The sequence below is a fragment of the Armigeres subalbatus genome, chromosome 2 (genome assembly GCF_024139115.2).
Source record: "Armigeres subalbatus isolate Guangzhou_Male chromosome 2, GZ_Asu_2, whole genome shotgun sequence".
In the NCBI taxonomy this organism is placed as follows: Eukaryota; Metazoa; Arthropoda; class Insecta; order Diptera; family Culicidae; genus Armigeres; species Armigeres subalbatus.
In genome coordinates this window covers 74,803,386-74,825,023 of record NC_085140.1, presented here as the reverse complement: position 1 = coordinate 74,825,023, position 21,638 = coordinate 74,803,386, and the positions used below count along the sequence as shown (strand labels likewise).

Genomic DNA, 21,638 nt, shown 5'->3' with positions numbered 1-21,638 from the left:
TTTTTCGGACTACATGAAGTTTCTCAGATAGAATCGAGCAAATTTATATTAAATCAACAGTATAGACTACCCCCGGTATAATTTTATAGATCAACTGACAGTAATAGTGTCTAAAAATGGAAATAATCTGATTTTCAAATAATATTTTGAATATGAGATTTTAGACTTTTTCTTGCCTTCTTGCAACCGGTTCCCGAAGTCTCAGAGAAACCGAAATAGCTATCAAAACTAAGACCAAACCATTCAACATGTTTATTTGAGACAAAAGATATTGTTTGATAGCTTGATAGCATTTGATAATTAAAATTATGATTTGGGAAACTAAATAAGCAATACAAATAGTATTGCTGCAAAACTAGTTGAAAATAACGTTCACGAGAAAAAAGAAAAAAAATGCTGCTAGACCTCGAAAAAGCGGCATTTTCTTTTGTGTGCCTTAATTTTTGAACAATGTTAACGTGATTACCACATCGGAAATACCTCAATACTCTTACTCAATTTGTTTACAAAACGTCTTTATTTTTAATTTCTCATTTATCTTTTTTCTTATAGCCGGACATTGAACGCCCAGTAGAGTACACCGTCTCACACCACCGTCCACAGCATCAACCGCATCATCAGCAGTACGGACGAGGAGCCGGCTATCGAGAGGAATACGTCGAGCTACACGCCAAACGTGAAAGTGACATTTAAAAACCGATTCCACTCTAAAGGACTACAGTACAAAACCCACAATCAAAGAATCAAAAAATGGCCTTCATTGTCATCCATCCGGGTGTTGCCTTCCTGGCCATGTTCATCATGATTATCATCATGCTGATCCTCAGATTCGGTGGCAGGTTAGGCCTCCGCCATACCGCACTCCCGGACGATAACGATCTACGAGAGCACACGTACGACCAGAAAGTCAGCTACGCCTGATTCGGTTTTATGAGAAACTTACTCTTCCTCATGGGTTTTCCCCTCATATGTCTGTCTCACAAAAAGCAAAGATTAGAATCTCGAACGGACAGCGAAAAAAATGCCAAATGTGCCTTAGCGTTGATGTTCGCCGGCAGCACATGCCTAAAACTGATTCGATTTCCTTTTTAGTTTTTTTTATTCGTCATCCGATAGAAACTCACTTTTGCATCAATCTCCGATAAACGACGAACATAATCCTCAAGAGGGTTAAACCGGAAACACCCACAATCAATGGAACTCAATCAGTTTCATTTCTCCTTTTAGGAAAACGTTCTGCCTTTTCCCTAACCTACTCTTAATGATAGATTCACTTCTTCGAATCCTGACTCAAGAGCATCATAGACTTGGGGTACTTTAAACGCTTTTTAGGATGAAGTAAGTACTTTCTCTCATTTCCGGATCGCAACTCGAATTTTAAAAGAAACTGATTCCATCCAATATTGACTTAGTTTAAGTGTTTTAGATAACTTTTTTGCTTTTATATTTGAAAATAGGTGTTAAGAAGCACAACTTCGAACATTCCCGTAAACATGTAGCCTCCATTACGAAAAGTATTTTGATCTGATACCTCATCAATTTTGAGCAGCTATACGAATGTTCAGCATTACATAGACAATCACCCGTAACAGATTATAATATCGTCGCCAACAAAATATTTGTTTGAAGCATAAGAAAATTTGAAAAATTGTGTTTTTGTTAGTAAACTCTACTTAATTATGATTTATTTGTATTTTTGTCAATTATTTCCCGACAAACTGGTTGATGAGCTACGCTTTAATTGCAGACAATAAAAAAATCCAATCAAACAGCACCAATTAGTGAAACATATTTTTATCACAATTGTTTCCGAGAGAGTCGCAACACCTTTGGGAGTTGCTATATTCGATTGAACATGTTGATGCCATTTTCGCGTTATGAAAACCACACCGTCCAACAATTCAGCACTCGCCGCTGCTGGTTGTCGCCACCGCGCGCTCCTCCACTACCGCTGGGGGGGCGGATAAAAGGCAGCAAGAATAACACTCAACATTAAAATCAAACACACCTCATTACTAATTTAATGACAACGATGGTAAAGCGTTGGCAGCGCACCTTTACGTGTACGGTTTTTAATAATTTGAAAAGCGGAACGGCTTAAAACGAACAAAAGCACAGGCCCAATTGGGCGCATTCATTCCGATGCATATATAGGTACATATCTACAGCCATACAAATGAGTGTAATAATGATTATTTTTTATGTGTTTTTAATACTTTGATCAAGCATCAAAGCGTAAGATAAAACCATGGTGGTATTGTCATGCAAATAAAAATTAATATGAAATATATCAAAGTAAAGATTGAAGTATGAATAACTTCTTCTTTTTATATTGTATTATATATTGTCTTTTTGGTTAAGTTAATCCGAAAGCCGTTGTTCGTTTTCAAGCAGGAATATATAAAACATGCATTCATTTATTTAGCTTACATCTAAACAGCTTAAATGGTGGAAAGATGAAATTTCAAAACAACTCGAAACATTTCGGGCTCAAGAATTCTCCTAAAAATCCTTCTAGAAGCTCCCCTGGGAACTTCTAAATTCCTCCGGAAAGTTATCCTTAAAATTCTCTGAAAATCGTTTGAAAATCCTTCTCCTGTAATTGTAATTTCTCCTTATCTAGAAACCCCCAACTATTTTTTTTTAGGAAATTCATGTGGAAGTTTCTTGAAGATTTCTTTTCTTCCCTTCAAGTTTTACTTCTAGACATTTCTTCGGCTATTCTTCCAGGAAAATCTGCGACATTTCCTTCAGGAATGCATTCTAGAGTTCCTCCAAGAATACATACGGAATTTCCTCCCAAAATTCCACTAGAAGTTTTTTCAGTAATTTATGACGGAAATCCTCCGATTTCGCTCCATAATTTCATCTGCTAATCTATAAGAAACTGCTCCGGGCATTCCTCCAGGAACTCTTCCTTAAATTCCTCCGGGATAACTTCCAGGACTTTTTCCGGGAATACCTCTATAAATTCAATACCGAAATCCTCTAGAACTACATTTTGGAATTCTTTCCGCAATTATTTCAGAATATCCTTCAAGAATTCCTCTAGAAATTTCTTTAGGAATTTCTCCAAGAATTCGTCCAAGAATTTCCCCGGAAATTCTTCTCATCCTTCAGGAATTTCTCAGGGATTTTGTCCGCGAAATTGTCCTAGAATTCTTTCCGGACTTCACTCGGAATTTACTCCAGAATTTCATTCGGAAATTAATGTTAGAGTTTCCCCGGAAATTCTTCTCATCCTTCAGGAATTTCTCCGGGATTTTGTCCGCGAAATTGTCCTAGAATTCTTTCCGGACTTCACTCGGAATTTACTCCAGAATTTCATCCGGAAATTAATGTTAGAGTTCCTCCAGGATAACTTCCAAGAGTTCCTCCAAGAATTTCTTCAGAATAAACAAAGAACAGCAATTTATCTGGGGATACTTTCTGGATTTCATCTGGTAATTTCTGCATTAAGGTATTTTTTCGGGAATTCCTTCTGATATTTCTCCCGAAATTCCTTCATGAACTTCTCCAATAATTATGTCAGTACTATCTTAAGAGAATTCCTCTGGAAGTGCTTGTGGGAGTTCCTCCGGGAGCTCCCCCAGGAATTTTTCCAAAAGTTCCTCTAGTAATCTCTGCAGGAACTTCACAGGGGATTCTTTGAGGATATTTGGCAGGAATATTTCAAGGGAAATGGGATTTCGGAAGTTCCTCTAGAAATTCAACTCCGGGTATTCCATCGGCTGTACCTCTGAAAATTTCTCCCGGAGTTCCACTAGTGGTTCCTCCGGAAATTCATTCAGACTTTCTTTCAGGAGTTCATTAAGGCTTTATTTGGGAATTTATCTACAAATTCCTTCAGAAGTTCCTCGGAAAATTTCTCTGGGAGCTCCTCCGGGAGGTCCTTCAAGAATTCTTCCAGGAGTTTGTCCTGGAATTCATCCAGAAGTTCTTACGAGAGTTCCTCCAGGATTTCCTCCGGAAATTCTTCCTGTAGTTCTTCAATAAATTCATCTAGAAGTTCCTCTGGCAGTTCTTCCGAAAATTCTTCTGATACTTTCTCCGGGAATTCCTACAGAAATTCCTCTAGGAGCTCCTCCGGAAATTACTCCGGGAGTTCCTTCTCAAAGGAACTGCCGGTGAAACTCCCGGAGAAATGCTCAAAAAACTCAGTACATTCAAAGTTAATTGCCTATATGCCGGGTATTAAGCCACCCGGAGTGGAAATTAATTACCATGTCTGAAACTTGATTATGCATATGTACAACATGTGATAGATTTAGTTCGGAAAAGGTATTGGAGGGTAACCGCCCCTTCGGTGGGGTTTGATCCCACGACCCCAGTTCGCATGACAGGTGCTTTCCTTACTAAGCTACGAAGGACCTCCGTCGTCCACCGCAGCTTAGCGGGTACTGATGAAACCAAATTCCCAGCACCAGGTACCAGCCGATCTCTCGCAATACATTTTCAGAACTAACTCTCTCAAATGTATTTTTGTACACATGTCAACCAAGTAGGATGAGTATTTAGTATTGTCCGGCTCCTACACACTTGCTTCATCAGCAACGGCGCTCAATGAAGTAGGGTTGTGTGAGGTTGTGCCAGTTTGGTCGTCAGATACCGACCCGACCACACAAGCGAAGAGAGAGATCGCCACTCGAGATCAGTACATTCAAAGTTAATTGCCTATATGCCGGGTATTAAGCCACCCGGAGTGGAAATTAATTACTATGTCTGAAACTTGATTATGCATATGTACAACATCGGGATCTGACGACCAAACTGGCACAACCTCACACAACCCTACTTCATTGAGCGCCGTTGCTGATGAAGCAAGTGTGTAGGAACCGGACAATACTAAATACTCATCCTACTTGGTTGACATGTGTACAAAAAATACATTTGAGAGAGTTAGTTCTGAAAATGTATTGCGAGAGATCGGCTGGTACCTGGTGCTGGGAATTTGGTTTCATCAGTACCCGCTAAGCTGCGGTGGACGACGGAGGTCCTTCGTAGCTTAGTAGGGAAAACACCTGTCATGCGAACTGGGGTCGTGGGATCAAACCCCACCGAAGGGGCGGTTACCCTCCAATACCTTTTCCGAACTAAGTCTATCACATGTTGTACATATGCATAATCAAGTTTCAGACATAGTACTCAAAAAACTGCTGGTGGATCTCCCGGAAGACGTAGGAACTGCCGGAGGAGCTCCCGTAAGAACTCCCGTAGGAATTTCAGGAGAACCTCATCGAAGAATTCCTAGAGGACCTCCCGGAGGAACTCCCAGAAAAACTATCGGAAGAACTTCGGGAGGAATTTCCAGCTAATTTCCTGAAAAAAGCCTGAATGATCTCCTGGAAGAGCTACTGGTGGAACACCCGGAGGAATTTCTAAAGAAACTCCCGGGAGAATTTTTAAATGAACCTCCGGAGGAACTGCCAGTGAATCTACCAGAAGACTTCTCGGAAAAAATCTTGGAGAATTCATCTTATAGACAAATCTCATCTAGCTGGAACCTTTGTAGGGGTATGTAGCAGGACCATCATCATCATCAGAGGACCTCCCGGAGAATTCCTTGAAGAGCTCCTAGAGAAATTCTCGGAGGAGCTTCTGGGGAAATTCTGGAGAAATTCCCGGAAGAATTTTCAGAGAGCCCCCGTAGGAACTGCCGATAGAACTACCGGAATAATTCTCGGAGGAAATGCTGGAGGAATTCTTGGAGGATCTGCCAGTTGAACTCCTGGAAGAATTCCCGGAGGAATTTTCGAAGAAACTCCTGCAGGATGTCTAGTGGAAATCTTGAAGTTTCCACCGGAATTCTTTCTGGATTTCTTTGGGAATTAATCTTGGAACTCCTCCAAAAATTCCATTGTTGGTTTTATTTTCGGTGTAATTTCTGTATAAATTTTCGGTGGAATTCCTAGAGAAATTCTTTGAAATTTTCACAAGAAATTATTCGAAACTTTTACGGAAAAAATATGGAATTTACACAGGAAGTTCGAAGATTTTTCGCGAAATTCTCAGGAACGTTTACTGGCATTTCTGCGGAATTCCCACGGAATATTCTTGGGAATTCCACGGATCAATTTTTCAGAATTTTTTATGAGTAACAGCACGAAAGAATTATCTGAAGAATTCCCTGCAGAACTTATTAAGGAGTTCGTGGAGATTTTCTTGGGGTAAATAATGGTGGAACTTTCGGATCAATTCCCGGCGAAATTTATGGTGGAATTCCTGAAGACATTGCCGAAGAAATTGCTGGAGGCATTCCTGAAGAATCCGGGCGTGAATGCGTCACGTTTATTAGCATTACGTTTTAGTACAAAACGCTGACTTCAACGCTGACGAGCAACGCGCTGTTGAGATTCAGCCTTTACTGTTGGTTGTGGATTTGGTTTCAAAGTGTTTGGAGCTTAGAAGGGAAAAAGTACCAAGCACTAATATCCATGTGTATTTTTATAAAACTACTATAAATCTACGATTCAGAAGACCTAAAAAATTTGGGCCCTCCCTAATCGAAATCCTGGCTACGCCCATGCACGGTCTGAGGCCACATATCACCATCCAGGTGCGCTTCACGCTCGCCAAACCGTTGTCTGCCTGGTTCGCTCACCTATCTCGCAGCGCTTCTCGATTTTTTGAGCCTGCTGGATCGGAAACCATCTTTGCAGGGTTTGTTGCTGTCCGATGACCATCATATCCTTCAAGCCTTTGCCACCTTCGGGAATACTGTGTTCGCCATTTGCTGCGGGTGTGAATCTTTCTACCGCAGTCTTCTGGACCCCTTAGTTGGCCCGACTCCCACAAATGATGTACCTTCATATCATATTATCAGCCGTTAGCAAGGATTCAAAGTAGACGAATTTGTCGACCATTCCGATGGTAGCCCCGTCTATCGTAATACTGCACCCAAGACGGGTCCTGTTTCATTCACCACCTGTTCAACTTTTGTTGCCTCACATTAAGTCCCAAAAGACACTGCGTCCTAGGCTGTAAGTGCTACATTTTCCAGCATCCAGCTCTTTCTTCTGGGTGAGCTGAACACACAAGAAACTCCCGTCGATAACAGCACCTTTCTGGATACTTCCGGCGGACACAATCCCTGGTTTCTCTCCCCCCACTGAGCAGCACAACACCCCTATCTTCCACCAAATCGGATAAAGGTAGTCTACTTACTCTTTTCCCAACCCCTACACTTCCGCTGAAGTACAAAGCTGAAGGTCAACTTCTGTCTCCAGTGCGACATCAACGGTTTCTGGAATTACCTTCCTATTCTGGAGCTGTTAAATCACGACAGCCCGCCGTGAATCATCGGCCTGCAGGAGGTTAATCGGATCACATTTGGCTCCATAGATCGTTTTCTCGGAGCAAAATACAAGTGGACTATTAGGGTAGGTTCACACATCCGCTATTTTGGAGATAGGGGTACTTCGGGATCTCCCGTGTGATGTACTCCAGTTTAACTAAGACCTTCATGTTTTCGAAGACCGTCTCGGAGGTAGTTTCCAAGATAGCGTGGTAAATGTCTAATATCCCTGCGGTAATCTACCGGACATAATAAGAAAGTAAGCAATATAATCGACGATTCTCCTTCCCCTGCCCTTTTCTGGGAGACATGAATGCGTACCACTCGGCCTACAGATATTATAGGTCCCATCCCAGAGGTAGCAACGTGCTTGAATCGTTCGAGACTGCAAACTTTGTACCGCTCAACAACGATTCAGCCGACTTCTTTCATGACCACTCGGACACTATCATCGACGTGACCGCTGCCAGTCGGTCTTTACTTTTCATTGGGTGGTAAAGCGAGAAGGAAGGCCCTGCGCTACGGAAACTTCCGTAGCTATGTGCGCTACGGAAACTTCCCGCTGGTCATCCTGTTAGGGTAAGTGCCCTTCAGGTCTGTAGAGAAAAGCTCTATGCTCTAACCTACGAATGTAGGTCAGTAATACTTGAAGCCAAGTGAAAACAGTGGGAGGATTTCTTCGATTCGGTCAATCCGGCTCAATCCGCTGCCGAACTCTGGGGGAAAGTCGCTTAGTAGCAAGCGAAGATGCCATCCTCCTCGATACATCTGGTCGTACCATTCATTATCGATTCCCCCAAGATAGCCAACATGTTGGGGAGAACTTTTTCTGGGCTAGCGTCGGTAAACGACTGCTCCTCCGGACTCAATCGGAAAATCGCTGGTAGCACTTCGTTCCTCACAAACATTCAGGTCCCCTCGGATTTTAAAAATTCTGGCTTCTATATACGACAACGGTGGGAGTATGGTAATGAACCTGGGAGCACGCACGCAGGAAAAACAACAAAGCCTCTGGAGTTGACCAACTACCAGGAGAGCTGTTTAAACACGGTAGTGAGACACTGATTAGAGCACTGCACTGGGCAATTACCAAGATTTGGGAGGATGAGGTTCTGCCGCAGGAGTGGATGGAAGGTGTCGTGTGTCCCATCTACAAAAAGAACGATAAGCTGAATTGTAGCAACTACCGCGCAATCACATTGCTGAACGCCGCCTACAAGGTACTCTCCCAAATTTTATGCCGCCGACTAACACTAATTGCAAGAGAGTTCGTGGGGTAGTACCAGGCGGGATTTATGGGTGAACACTCTATGTGAGGCGACATAACTTACAATTCGCTACTCTATATTCTGAAGTCTCTATATCGACTCAGACTCATATACATACGACAGAGAGCGAACGTACAAAACCGCAGTTCAAAATTGGCGTGTGTTAAAAAGGACCACTAAAAAAGCGAGTTGAGAGGACCGCTGAACAAAGTGACTGCGAAAATTAAAAAAAATGAGTTGAGAGGTCCGCAGTGAAAAAAATAGCATGTTGAGAGGAACCCAAAAACGAGACGATGAATTTCTACGTAATGCAAACAGTGTTGATTCCTTTTTTATATAATGCTAGTTATTGCTATTTCTTGACTCATGCTCTAAAAAAAAGAACAAAACAAAGAACGGAATATCGGATACCAAACGAGATCATTTATTTCATATTTATTTCACAGTTGGAAGTATTCGAAGCTAAAATGTCTTCACCGGGAAAATATGTCCGTGCTCCGGCAATTGAATCTGAAAGTGATTCAGATGAACTGACGAATAACAATATGAGAGGATTATACGTGCGGGCTCTTCAAACTTCATCCGAAGACGAAATGGTTGAGGAAGTTGATAGCTCGCTGGCACGCCACTCAATCGCTCCACCAGTAGATCAACTTGAGTTGCAGAAGCGTGTGAAGGAACTAGAAGAAGCCCTCAAGGAGATGTCCGAATGTCGTAGCAATCGAAGCTCCGGGAAGCCTAGTACCAGCCCAGTATCAACCAACCGTGCCGAAAACTTCGCTACTACCCAATCAGGAATGCATAACAAAATTATAACTCAATTCTATCAATTGTTGTTATTTGAAACAACGTGTGTATAATTAGATAATTCGAATAAAAATGTGTCTTCGGCCAGTTTTATCATATCAAAATTTTAACAACATTAGTTATGGAGTGTAGATTTGTTCATGTTTTGTATTGGACGTAGAACGATCGGAGAACGCGCCGGTCATAGAAATTTTGTTCAGCTTTGTGCGGTAAGCAGAACGATCGGCCGGTAACCGAAAGTTTATTCTGCTTCGTGCGTGTGAGTAAATTAATTAGAAAGTAAAAGTTTAAATCGCGTCCAGACATGTTTTCTTCAGTAAGCAGAACGATCGGCCGGTCATCAAAGTTTTATTCTGCTTTGTGCGGTAAGCAGAACGATCAGCCGATCACCGAAATTTTGTTCTGCTTTGTGCGGTCTTTAATAAAAAAAACCCAACTTAATTCACCGAGTGGTGGAACTGCCTTTCTCGCATTTAGCCAAGACACCAACCTTATATGGCGCTTATATAGTTCGATTCCATTTTCTTAATAACTTTTAAACACAATGGTCGATCGTTATATAATTCAATAGTGATCAACAAGGCTTTGTCCTCTGTCGAATGCAACTTGTTGCGAGAAAATCGGTTAAGAATTACTATATGAAAAAGTGGCTAATGTTTTTCGGTTTTCGTGTACACACACACATACACACGGACAGACAGAAATTTGTTCAGTTCGACGAGCTGAGTCGATTGATATATAACATCATGGATCTTCGAGCCTTCTGTAAAAAGTATGATTTTGGAGTAAAATTATGAAACTACATGCTATACACGGCATACCGTTTACCAAAACGAACCCTGCCACACTCCCTACCCCATATATCCAACATCCCAGTGATTTCTCGTGGAAGTGCAGATGACTCTTCGGCTTCTATCAAAGCGAGTATCACGTCAACAATTTCCTACCTATTCCCTAATTGACCTGCATTCGGACACGGCCGGCGCTGGTATTGCTTATTTTTGGGTCACCAGTTCTTACACATTGAAGATGATGTTAGTCCCAAACTTCATCTGTTGGTTCTCTGTGTAATTACAGCTGACCTGGCAATAACGGAGTAGCAACCGTGGGCGGTCAATCATGCTCATGCTCATGCTCATGCTCTCAAAATTATAACATTAGTTATAAATATTTTCACAAAATAATTGCCTACATTTATTGTAGACATTGGAGAAAAAATCGGAGGTAATCACCTTCAGTATTACTTGAACCCGCTCGATATTAATACATAGCTGGAACAAAGTTAATTGCCTACTTTATGGATGGAAATCCGGCTTTATGGATGGAATTACCTTGAAAGTAGATTTTTGTACAGACAATTTATATCAACGTTTGTTATAATGTTGATATGAAGGTATCAACCTCTGTTTTAATTATGTTACGGCTAGAGGTATTTTTGATATATTTTTTTTTATTTTAACAACTAACCAGCAAAATTTATAACACATTTTGTTACAATATTTTTCTGAAATAAATAACTCCCCTTGTTATAATTTTGTTATGCATTCTTGATCGGGTACCCAGCCTGTCTCGTCGAGCGTTTTATCTGAGGGTTTTATCGAAGGAACTATCCGTTGGGACCATATTACACCATTTCCAAAAAACGTCCCAGCTACGAAAATGTGGGAGGCGTGGATGTGTTTCATTGAGGATTTTGAAATAGAATCTTCACTGTCGAATGTACAAAACCCAAAACGTCGTGTCGAACTGCTGCTGCTATCTATGGGCGAGGAGCTGAAAGGCATCGTCCGTGCTGCAAAGCTGCGACCTGATCTACAAGATGAAGGTTGTTACAACATCTTCGTGAACAACATTGATCGTTACCTGAAGTCTATGTCCGACCCAGCTGCTGAACGTGAAGGTTTCTCTAACATGCGCCAGGAAGAAGGAGAGTCGGCTGTAAACTTTCACGCTCGCTGACAAGGAAAGTGCAATTGTGCGGCTACAGTACTGACGATCAATATCGCTTCGTTAGGACCCAGCTCCTAAGAGGACTTCGCAATCAGGAACTGAAGAAAGCTGCTCGCATGTATGGTCATGATCAAGGAATGTAAAATAACAACATTGCCAATGACAACGACATTATCCTCTCTTGTAAATGTTGGGACAAACTCAACTCGCAATAAGCGTTTGTCCCAAACTGCAACAGAATAGGACAATTATCGCCTGCCACGCATTTTGAGAAGTAGTCGGTTTCCGATGATGTTTTTGGTTAAATTAGTATCAGTTATCATAGATTAAACATAAACTTAACCATCTGTTGACATGATTTGCGTTTTACTTCTAAAATAAACAAGTTATCGTAGTTTGAAAAGTTCACAACAATTACCTCTCCATGTTTGTTGCAAATAAAATGGAACGCAACAATGTCTTTATCCTCTGCAGATGGGGACAAAGAGTTATCGCTATTCTCTTTTGTCGTTTGTTTTTTGCATTTTTCAGCGACAATTACATTCCTTGGTCATGATTCAAATTTCATTGTCCAATCGGCAACACGAGCCGAGGCCTTTCAAGCTGAAACAGCTCCTCCGGTAGTTGAACCTGATGTTTTGGCAGTAGGTAGCAGCCAGTACCGTGGGTTGCAAGATCGGTTCAAGCGCAGGTCCGACGATCAACCACGAATAGAATATCCAGTGAAGAGGTTCCATACAAACCGGGTGCCCGCAAACAGAGGAAGAGGCAACGTACAGTTGGGTCGTCGTAATAGATGCGGAAAATGCTTCCGGATGATTCACCGAGGCCCTGAATGCCCGGCAAAAACAAAACACTGCAATTCGTGTGGCGTACTCGGCCATTTTGCGGTGGCGTGTCGTAACCGTCGTGTGTACTCGTTAAAAATCGAAGATCTTCCATGAAGACTCCAAGGATCAGGTAATGAATTAATTGCCTACAATGGATATAAAAATAAATGAAATATTTAGTTTTGGATTCATTGTCTACTTATTTATCATGCCTCTCCATTGCAGCGAATTTATGCTCTATCCCTCCAAGACGTATTGGTCAGTTGTCGCCTCGGATCGTCTCATCCAATTCAGTTTTTGATTGATTCCGGAGCAGATGCAAACGTCTGGGGATGCGCAGACTGGGACAATTTAAAAACGCAATACGTAGCAGGGAAGGTCAAGCTCGTTATTCTTGGAACTCCTAATTCTAAAAACCTTCGAGCCAGGGTTGGTAAAAATCAAATTTTCGAAAAATCGAGAATGATCAAACTCACCCGCGATTTTACTTTTAAATTATCAAGTGATTAAAACTCGCCAGCGATTAAGAATCGTTTGAAAATTGTATCTTGATTTGAAGCATTTACCGTTACATTTTGAACTCTTTTTCCTCACTAGCATGAAGCTATAACGCCAAATAGAAGATATAACGGGACTGTTGACAATTATCTATTATTAGTGAAGATTAATGATTGAATGAAAATTCTGTGTATATTATCGTTTGAGTACAAAATTTGAGAAGTTGTCGCCGGCGACAACTCGCCTACTGTTTTCACGTGAGAAGTTTTCACATGAAAATTGCAATCATGATCGTCTGATAATGATTAAGCACAACACTGCTTCGAGCATATGCATCCAGTTATCCAATGACGATCGAATGTGCTTTCACAGCTGTAATCGAAGTTATTGGAAGCACAAAGCCAACGGTCAACGCAGATTTCCTTGTCGTGCTAGAAGGTAGATGATCCTTACTTGGCAGAGGTACGGCCAGCGACATGGAAAAGTGGAAAATTCGGTTAATGCTTATGATACAGGAGTATTTCCAAAGATGCCCGGGGTGAAAGTGAGATTCAACGTAAACCAATCGGTAACACCAGTGCGCAACGTATATTACATTATTCCAGCCGCATACCGCGAAGGTGCCCGCCGAAGGCTCCAAGAAATGGAAGCGGATCATTGGATCAGTGGCATGTCCGCAGTTCCAAAAGGGAAAGATGATTTTCGTTTGGTGGCGAACACGCGAGCCCCAAACAAAGCTATCAAGCGTGAATATTTTCGAATACCATTGATCGACGAGATGAGGATTAAACTGCACGGCGCCAATTTTTTTTCTAAACTCGATATATTGAGTAATTGGCACTTGAATAGACTCCTGAGCGGAAATAATTTGCTCAACCACAATCCCTCAGTTTACTTGAAACCACGCGCGTACTTTGATCAAATAAAATTTTCCCAGCTTTGTTTTGATCATATTATCGAATATCACTTGTCAAATCAGTTAGTTTTCCAGATTTTATTCAGATTTATTGCGTACGTATCGATTAGTAAGTATTTTCGAATTAAAATCCAAAAGATAGTTTCTAAATCTTGCAGGCTTCATATATAAAAAAAACAGCTGTATCCAATGAATGGGCATTGATGAGCGTGTATCAGAAAAAAATTGAGCCCCAACACGTCTTACCAGAATCAACAGACATTATAGATTCGAATATGTCTTTTTCTGGGATTATAACTCTCCTATGGATGTATCGAGAAGCGCTTAGGGAAAGGATATACAAATTTCGATTAAGAAAATCACCACGGCTACCAAACTCTCTTACAGTCTGGAGTCTCTGGAACAGAATGAAATGTCAATACGTGAGGGATAGTTTATGCATTGTAATATTCTAAAAAATCGCAGTAAATGAATAAAATGATTGCTACACGATTGTGTTATCAAACGCTGGGATACGAAAATAACGTTTTTCTGGTGCACACAGATGTTTGAAGAACGTAGCGATATTTTTGCGAAGGCCATCGGGAGGAAGTCTATTAGGGATATTTTCCGAAGGAATGTAGCGTTTTGTTTAGCTCTCTCTCATCTCCCGAAAAAAATAGGATTTGAAACTTGTTTAAATGTTGATCGGAATCGGATCCACATTGTAGCGTTGTATTTGAGTTGGTGTTGGTGAATACTCGGAATTGTGTATTCTGGTTGTTCTGCGCCAGCCATTATTACGCATACATAATTCATAGACCCTCATGCGCCCTCCTTAGCCGTGCGGTAAGACGCGCGGCTACAAAGCAACACCATGCTCAGGGTGGCTGGTTTCGATTCCCGGTGCCGGTCTAGGCAATTTTCGGATTGGAAATTGTCTCGACTTCCATGGGCATAAAAGTATCACCATGTTAGCCTCATGATATACGAATGCAAAAATGGTAACTTGGCTTAGAAAAAATAACTGTGGAAGTGCTTAATGAACACTAAGCTGCGAGGCGGCTCTGTCCCAGTGTGGGGATGTAATGCCATAAAAAGAAGAAGAAGACATAATTCATAATTTTCACAGGCCATACAATAATTCGAGAAAATGGTACTTCTTAAATTCTCCACGTAGGTTTGGAGTATTGGTTTGCTCTAGAGTGACATATCGTTTAATAGTAACTTACTTGTTACTTGATGGGCTACAGCTCTTCGATGAACCTACGCCGAATGGAGTATCCTTCTCCACTGGACTCGATCCTGGGCCAATCGCTTCCAGTCGCCCTGAACATTGAGCGCCCTCAGGTCCTCTTCAACTGCAAAAAGCCATCGTGTACGCGGCCTTCCGAAGCTTGCGGCCTCTTCCGGGTTCTCTACTAAATATTATCTTCGCTTGACGTTCTTCCGGCATACGAACAACGTGACCAGCCCACCGTAGTCTGCCGTGTTGTATAAGCTTAATAATATCCAGCCCTTTATACACCTGGTACAATTCGTGATTCATGCGACGCCGCCAGATACCGTTCTCCTGTTTACCGCCGAGTGTTGTCCGCAGCACCTTACGCTCAAACACTCCGAGAGCTCTCCGATCAGCCTCCTTTAACGTCCATGTCTCATGGCCGTATAAAGCCACCGGAAGAATCAGAGTAGTATACAGCGCGAGTTTTGTTTTCGTTTGCAGACTACGGGACTTAAGCTGGTTACGAAGTCCGTAATAAGCCCTATTTGCAGCTGCAATACGCCTTTTCACCTCGCGGGTAACATCATTATCGCACGTCACTAATGTTCCAAGATACACAAATTCTTCTACCACTTAAAATTTTTCACCATCCAGCACTATTTCGCTACCACCACCACTAAAGAACCCACGTTGATTGCCAGCGACCATGTACTTCGTTTTGCTGGTATTGATCGTGAGTCCAATCCTCGCTGTCTCCCTCTTAAAAGGCGCAAAAGCCTCTTCCACGGCACGGCGATCAATTCCGATAATATCGATATCGTCCGCAAATCCCAGGAGCATATGCGATTTTGTGATAATGGTACCGCTTCTTTGCACACCAGCTCTCCTAATCGCTCCCTCGAGCGCTATATTGAACAGTAGGTTCGAGAGTGCATCACCCTGCTTTAATCCATCTAAGGTAACAAATGACGTCGATATTTCATCCGCAACCCTTACACTTGATTTCGATCCGTTCAACGTTATACGAATCAGCCGTATCAGTTTCGCCGGAAAACCATGTTCAAGCATAATTTGCCATAATTCATTCCGTTTCACTGAATCGTACGCCGCCTTGAAATCAATAAACAGATGATGTGTCTGCAAGTTGTACTCCCGGAATTTATCAAGGATTTGTCTCAGGGTAAACATTTGATCCGTCGTTGATCGGCCCTCACGAAAACCTGCTTGGTATTCGCCGACGAAGGACTCTTCAAGCGGTCTCAATCTGTTGAACAGAATACGGGACATAATTTTGTACGCCGAATTAAGGAGGGTTATTCCTCGGTAATTGGCGCACTCCAGTCTGTGCCCTTTCAAAGAGAGGGCAAATGAGGCCGTCCAACCAGCTAGCAGGCATTTCTTCGTCTTCCCATATTTTCGACATAATATGGTGCAGAACTTCATAAAGCTGCTCACTGCCATGTTTGAGAAGTTCAGCCGGCAGCTGGTCCTTCCCCGCAGCCTTATTGTTTTTCAGCTCTTTGACAGCTTTTTTAACCTCATCTAGTGTAGGTGACTCCACAGCTTGTCCATCGTCGCTAATATTTATTCTGTTCACCGATGCACCGTCACTTCCTCCATTCAACAAAGTCTCGAAGTGTTGCTTCCACCTGGCAGCCACTTCAGTTTTATCTGTCAGCAAATTCCCTTGTTGGTCGTTGCACATGACGGGAGATGGCGCTGTCTTTCTCCGCACGCCATTGACAGACTCATAAAACCTCCGCATATCGTTTTGCCATTTTTCCTGCGCCTTACTAATCACATGTTCTTCGTACTCTTTTTTCTTCCTGCGGTGGGTTCGTTTTTCGGGTGCTCTTGCTTCCTTGTACCAATCTCTATTCGATCGGGTACCCGACACCAACATCCGGCTTCTGGCAACGTTCTTCTCGTCTGTCACTCTCTGACACTCCACATCGAACCAACCCGTCCTGGGTCGCCTCTGTGCAGTGCCTACCACTTCTCGTGCTGTTGTGCTCACCGCTTCATGGATCGACTCCCATAGATCGTTGTCGCTAACGTTGATTGCACTTATCCGTTCGTCGAGCTTCTGGCGGTACTCAGCCGATACTCCTTCCGCCGACAATCGCTGGATATTGTAACGCATCGTTCGCTGTGATCTTTCGTTCGATACAGTTGACAACCGTGATCGAATTTTACTGACAACGAGGTAGTGATCAGAGTCAATGTTCGGACCTCTGAATGTCCGCACATCGATAACATCCGAGAAATGGCGCCCATCCACCAGAACATGGTCTATCTGGTTGCAAGTTTCACCATTTGGGTGTCTCCAGTTGTGCTTTCGGATGTTCTTTCGTGCAAAGTAGGTGCTACTGATGGCCATCCCTCTGGCAGCAGCAAAATTTACTAGCCGTAGGCCGTTGTCATTGGTGGCGGAGTGAAGGCTCTCCCTACCGATTATGGGACGGAAAAAGTCAAACAAAATAGTAAAAGTTAATAGTAACTAGATTGAGGAAAAGTAAACTGTCATCAACGATTTTCTCAGTAGTCTAAAAATTCATGAGATGAGCAATATCAAATGCCTATTACCATCTAGAGCTTAGTGAAGACTCGAGAGACCTGTCAACGTTTCTTTCAGAGGATGGAATGTACCGTTTCACACGGCTCATATTCGGCGTCAACTGTGCACCGGAAATATTCCAGCGGGAAATTATGCGGGTTCTCAAGGATGTTGGAAACAAAATAGTCTACATTGATGATGTGATGTGCTGAAACAATTTAAGAGCTGAGAAGGACAGTTTCTACCGTTTTGCAGATCTTACGTTGCAATAATCTGTCATTGAACACGGCGAAATGAGAGTTCGATCGAACGCATATAAAGTTTTTAGTTTTTACTGAATGAGAATGGTTTTAACATTGAAGAATCTAAAGTTCGGGACATACAAACATTCAGGCAACCGACAACTGTATCAGAACTTAGAAGTTTCCTTGGACTAGCGTCGTTTGTGAGCCCACACATTCAAAATTTTGCCGATATTTCCAGCCCTCTGTGGGCTGTGGCATCGTCACAAAAATGGAGTTGGGAAAAAGATCAAGTAAAGGCTTGCGAGTTTATCAAAAATTGGATTATTAGCTCAACTGTGTCCCTTGGTTACTTTTCTGAATATGACCGTACCTACTTGTATACGGATGCCTCACCACGTGCTCTTGGAGCAGTACTGGTTCAGCAAAACGAACACGGAACTAATCGTATCATCAGTTTTGCGTCAAAGTCATTGACCCCTACAGAAAGGAAATATGCCCAAAATCAGCGAGAAGCCCTTAGTGCTGTTTGGGCAGTGGAGCATTTCTCCTATTTCCTGTTGGGGAGGCATTTTGTACTTCGCACAGATGCACAAAGAATGGCATTTATTTTGAGGCGGGCTCGTGAAGAATCAAAAAGGGCGCTAACTAGAGCGGATGATAAGAAAATTATTTTGAGCTTTTAGTGGAATGTTTTCACCTGTCATAACTCGTCTTATGACAGGTAGAGCGGATGGTTGGGCTTTGCGCCTTAGCCCTTATAATTATGCTATTGAGTATATCCGAGGTCGGGATAATATTGCGGACCCTTCATCACGTCTCTATAATGGAGAGGACGAGGCGTTCAATGAAGAAGATAGCCCATTGGAAGTGTGTCATGCAAATTGAGGGTCACTTGAATTCCTCACTGAGGATGAAATACGAGAATCAACCAAAATCGATATTACCCTACTTCAGGTATTTTTTTTTTCTTTTAATTCATTTTTCATGGTAGTTAGACTTAACTACTTAACTACTTGTTTTAGGTGATCACGTCTCTGGATAATGGAGAATGGCCGAAAAAGGTGCTAAAGTTTTAGGCCATCTCAAATGATCTCCGATATGAAGATGGAATACTGAGCAAAAACGGATGCGTGGTCGTACCTCAAACTCTTCGTAATGAGGCGCTTGAAATCGCCCATGCTGGCCACCCGTAGGAAGCTAAATATTAAATCATTTTAAGGAGACGTGTTTGGTGGCCAGGTATGACTAACGACGCCGAGAGGTGGGTCAAATCATGTGCGTCTTGTGCCGTTAATGGCAGACCGGAAAGGCCAACACCCATGCAAAGAATATTTGCACCGAAAATAGTGTGGGATACCATTGCGATTGATTTGAATGGGCCGTATGTAAAGTTCGGAAACATATCTATTTTGGTCGTAATAGATCTAAGGTCTAGATATGCCATAGCTCAGCCTGTTAAATCAACAAAGTTTGAGTACACCCAGGCAATATTGAATTAAATATTCGATAGAGAGGGTTATCCACGAGCAATAAAGTCGGACAATGGACCGCCTTTTAATGGGGACGACTATGCTCGCTATTGTTCAGATCGAGGAATCCAGATTGTATTTTCCACCCCTTTTTTCCCACAGCAAAATGGCTTGGTAGAGGGATTCATGAAAGTCGTGAACAAGGCCATGTGCACTGCTGTGTCCACTGGATCGAACTACCAGAAAGAACTACAGGCAGCGGTCCAAGCATACAATGCAGCGGACCATACGGTAAGAAAGTGGCCACCCGAGGAGGTGCTTTCGGGTCGCAAGATCAGACGTGGACTGCCACTTCTTTATCCCGGCAAATCAAACCATGACGAATACGCCTTGGATGCACGAGACCGCGAGGCTAAACTGAAATCAAAAGAAAGAGAGGACATTCGACGTGGTTATCGGTGGTTATCGAACGCCAATAGAGGGCAGAGCGTGACAGCAGATTTGGCATGAGAAGATACGTAGTATCTGAGGAGCGCAACAGTAATTTGATCCTCTATGACCCCGAAGGCCACCAACTTCGGCGTCACGTGTCGCAACTAAAAAAAGTCCAGCAGTGGCGGCAAGGCACAAAAGGAACAGAGCAGCAATCAAGTTCAGACAATCCTATGACCAGTAGGGGAACTGGGGGTAGGACGCCCACGTTAAGGAAAATGCCATTTTTATCAATGAAAACCACAATTTCAGCCAGTTTTCATCAGCGCATACTAAAGAACAGCATATCTGCGACTGACTACCGATGACAGATATCTAATTGTACATTTTATTGCACAAAAATTTGATTTTTAAAAAGCACCCGAAAAATATTGATTTTGAAACCATGCGGGGTGAGATGCGCCAGTGGATGGGTTAAAACGCGCATGTGTTTATCGTACTGATTTTCATTTTAATTGCCTACATTAAGGCAATTAACCGAATGTTTCAGCTGTTTCGGTCATACGAAATGAGCATGGGCGTACTGCCCCACACCGACCTCAGAAGTTTGAAGGCCCATCAAATCGTTTTAAGACCAATTTTGACGACGATTTCGTGTGGAACATAAAGAACACGAGTAAACAGCATGGCTCATGGCTCAATTTTCAATTTACCAATGAATAACAGCGATAGAAAGACTAAATTTCACCGAGCTAGAATTGCATCAAAACACGCAAAAATCATTTTTTCGAGTTTTTCATGTGTAACTAGAGAAAAATCATGAAATATATCCCAAGTAACATTTCAAGTTTTATTCCGCTCTAGAAATGGTTTTCGAGATCGAATTACAAGAACTGACAATAAAACCCATTACTACAGGATTACCTTCTGATGACCACTATAAGAGTAAGATATGTCCAAGTGGCCCTCTCTAGATTACCACTATAAACCTCTTATAAGAGTATATAAAAATCCGTTTCAAGCCGCCCGCAAAAAAGGAAATTTGGAAAAAAAAGGAATATTCTTATTGGGGTTATTCATTAGACCACATTACGACCCAAAATTATGGCTTCGACCGAGCTTTGAAAATTAGACTTATTATGCTCTTCGTTACAACCGTAGAGCTGCTAACAAGACCAGTCGGCATTTGACGTTTGAAGCTTTTCGAATAGATTTATTAGAGGTTTATTGATAGCAATAAGATCGCTAATAAATCTTAGCAACTAGCCATGGTGACTGCTGTCATAAATCCGCTATAAGAATTAAATAAATCTAACAAGCATGAAAATTGTTACTTGGGATGTATCCAATGGCAATATTTTTCATTGATTCATCGTATAGACTATTTAAAATAATCACAATGGGGATATTTAACCTTATTCAGGGGTGGCGCGTTTTAACCCCTATGGGCGTGTTACCCCCACTTCCCCTAATGCTTCACAGCGTGCACCGAGGGAGAATAGGGCCCCATTCTATCTGTCCGAATACGTCCGCTTCCTGGAAGAGGAATAATTTTATGTATATTTTCTAATATATGTATGGTCAAGTAATTACAGTAAACCAGATTCGTTTTAGTTAACGTAATTGTATTTTCTATCGCTGTAGCGGATTTTTTTTTTTTTCACAGGGGTATTTTCGTTTTTTCTCCGTCTTGATAGACACGTTCTTCTAGTTTCGGCTTCGAATTGAAAATGATTCAAAGATTGTTATTGGGTTGCTAAGTTTTTGTCTTAGTAAAGTTTTCGAGGCCATGGCCAACTTTTTTTTTCAAAGGGTTAGATCAGAATGTTGACGTAGGAATATGTGCATGAGTTATGTCGGCGTAGGTACAACTTTTTTTAGATGTACATTTCCATGCAACTTTTTTTTTCTACAGAAGGAGGAGGAAATGTGAGGCGACATAACTTACAATTCGCTACTCTATATTCTGAAGTCTCTATATCGACTCAGACTCATATACGACAAAGAGCGAACGTCCAGACGCCATTACGTGAGGAAGCATCCAGCAGGTAAGACGTGTTATCCATCAGCATGTACAGCGAGCGCAATGGGGAATTTCCTGTTAGCAGTTAGCGGCTTCACACACTCTACCAGTTCTACCACAGACCAGGTGTTCGCCATACGTCAGG

The 21,638-nt window shown here is 42.1% G+C and overlaps 3 protein-coding genes across 3 annotated transcripts in view; all 3 read left to right on the top strand.

Annotated features, from left to right (window-relative positions):
• Positions 1-693, top strand: part of LOC134209122 (uncharacterized) — a 44,845-nt gene extending 44,152 nt beyond the window's left edge. Inside the window, exon 4 of the mRNA XM_062685106.1 lies at positions 553-693. Within this exon, the coding sequence (XP_062541090.1) occupies positions 553-693 (141 nt within the window). The remainder of the gene's footprint in view (positions 1-552) is intronic.
• Positions 694-750: 57 nt separating this feature from the next.
• On the top strand, positions 751-2,340 carry LOC134209123 (uncharacterized). The gene has a single exon (XM_062685107.1). It carries the CDS (start codon positions 751-753, stop codon positions 919-921), a length of 171 nt encoding a protein of 56 aa, XP_062541091.1. The 3' UTR covers positions 922-2,340.
• Positions 2,341-8,251: 5,911 nt separating this feature from the next.
• Positions 8,252-9,446, top strand: LOC134214549 (uncharacterized). Its single transcript, XM_062693904.1, has 2 exons — positions 8,252-8,867; positions 9,009-9,446. Exons 1-2 carry the CDS (start codon positions 8,856-8,858, stop codon positions 9,420-9,422), a joined length of 426 nt encoding a protein of 141 aa, XP_062549888.1. The 5' UTR covers positions 8,252-8,855; the 3' UTR covers positions 9,423-9,446.
• The last annotated feature ends 12,192 nt before the right edge of the window (positions 9,447-21,638 follow it).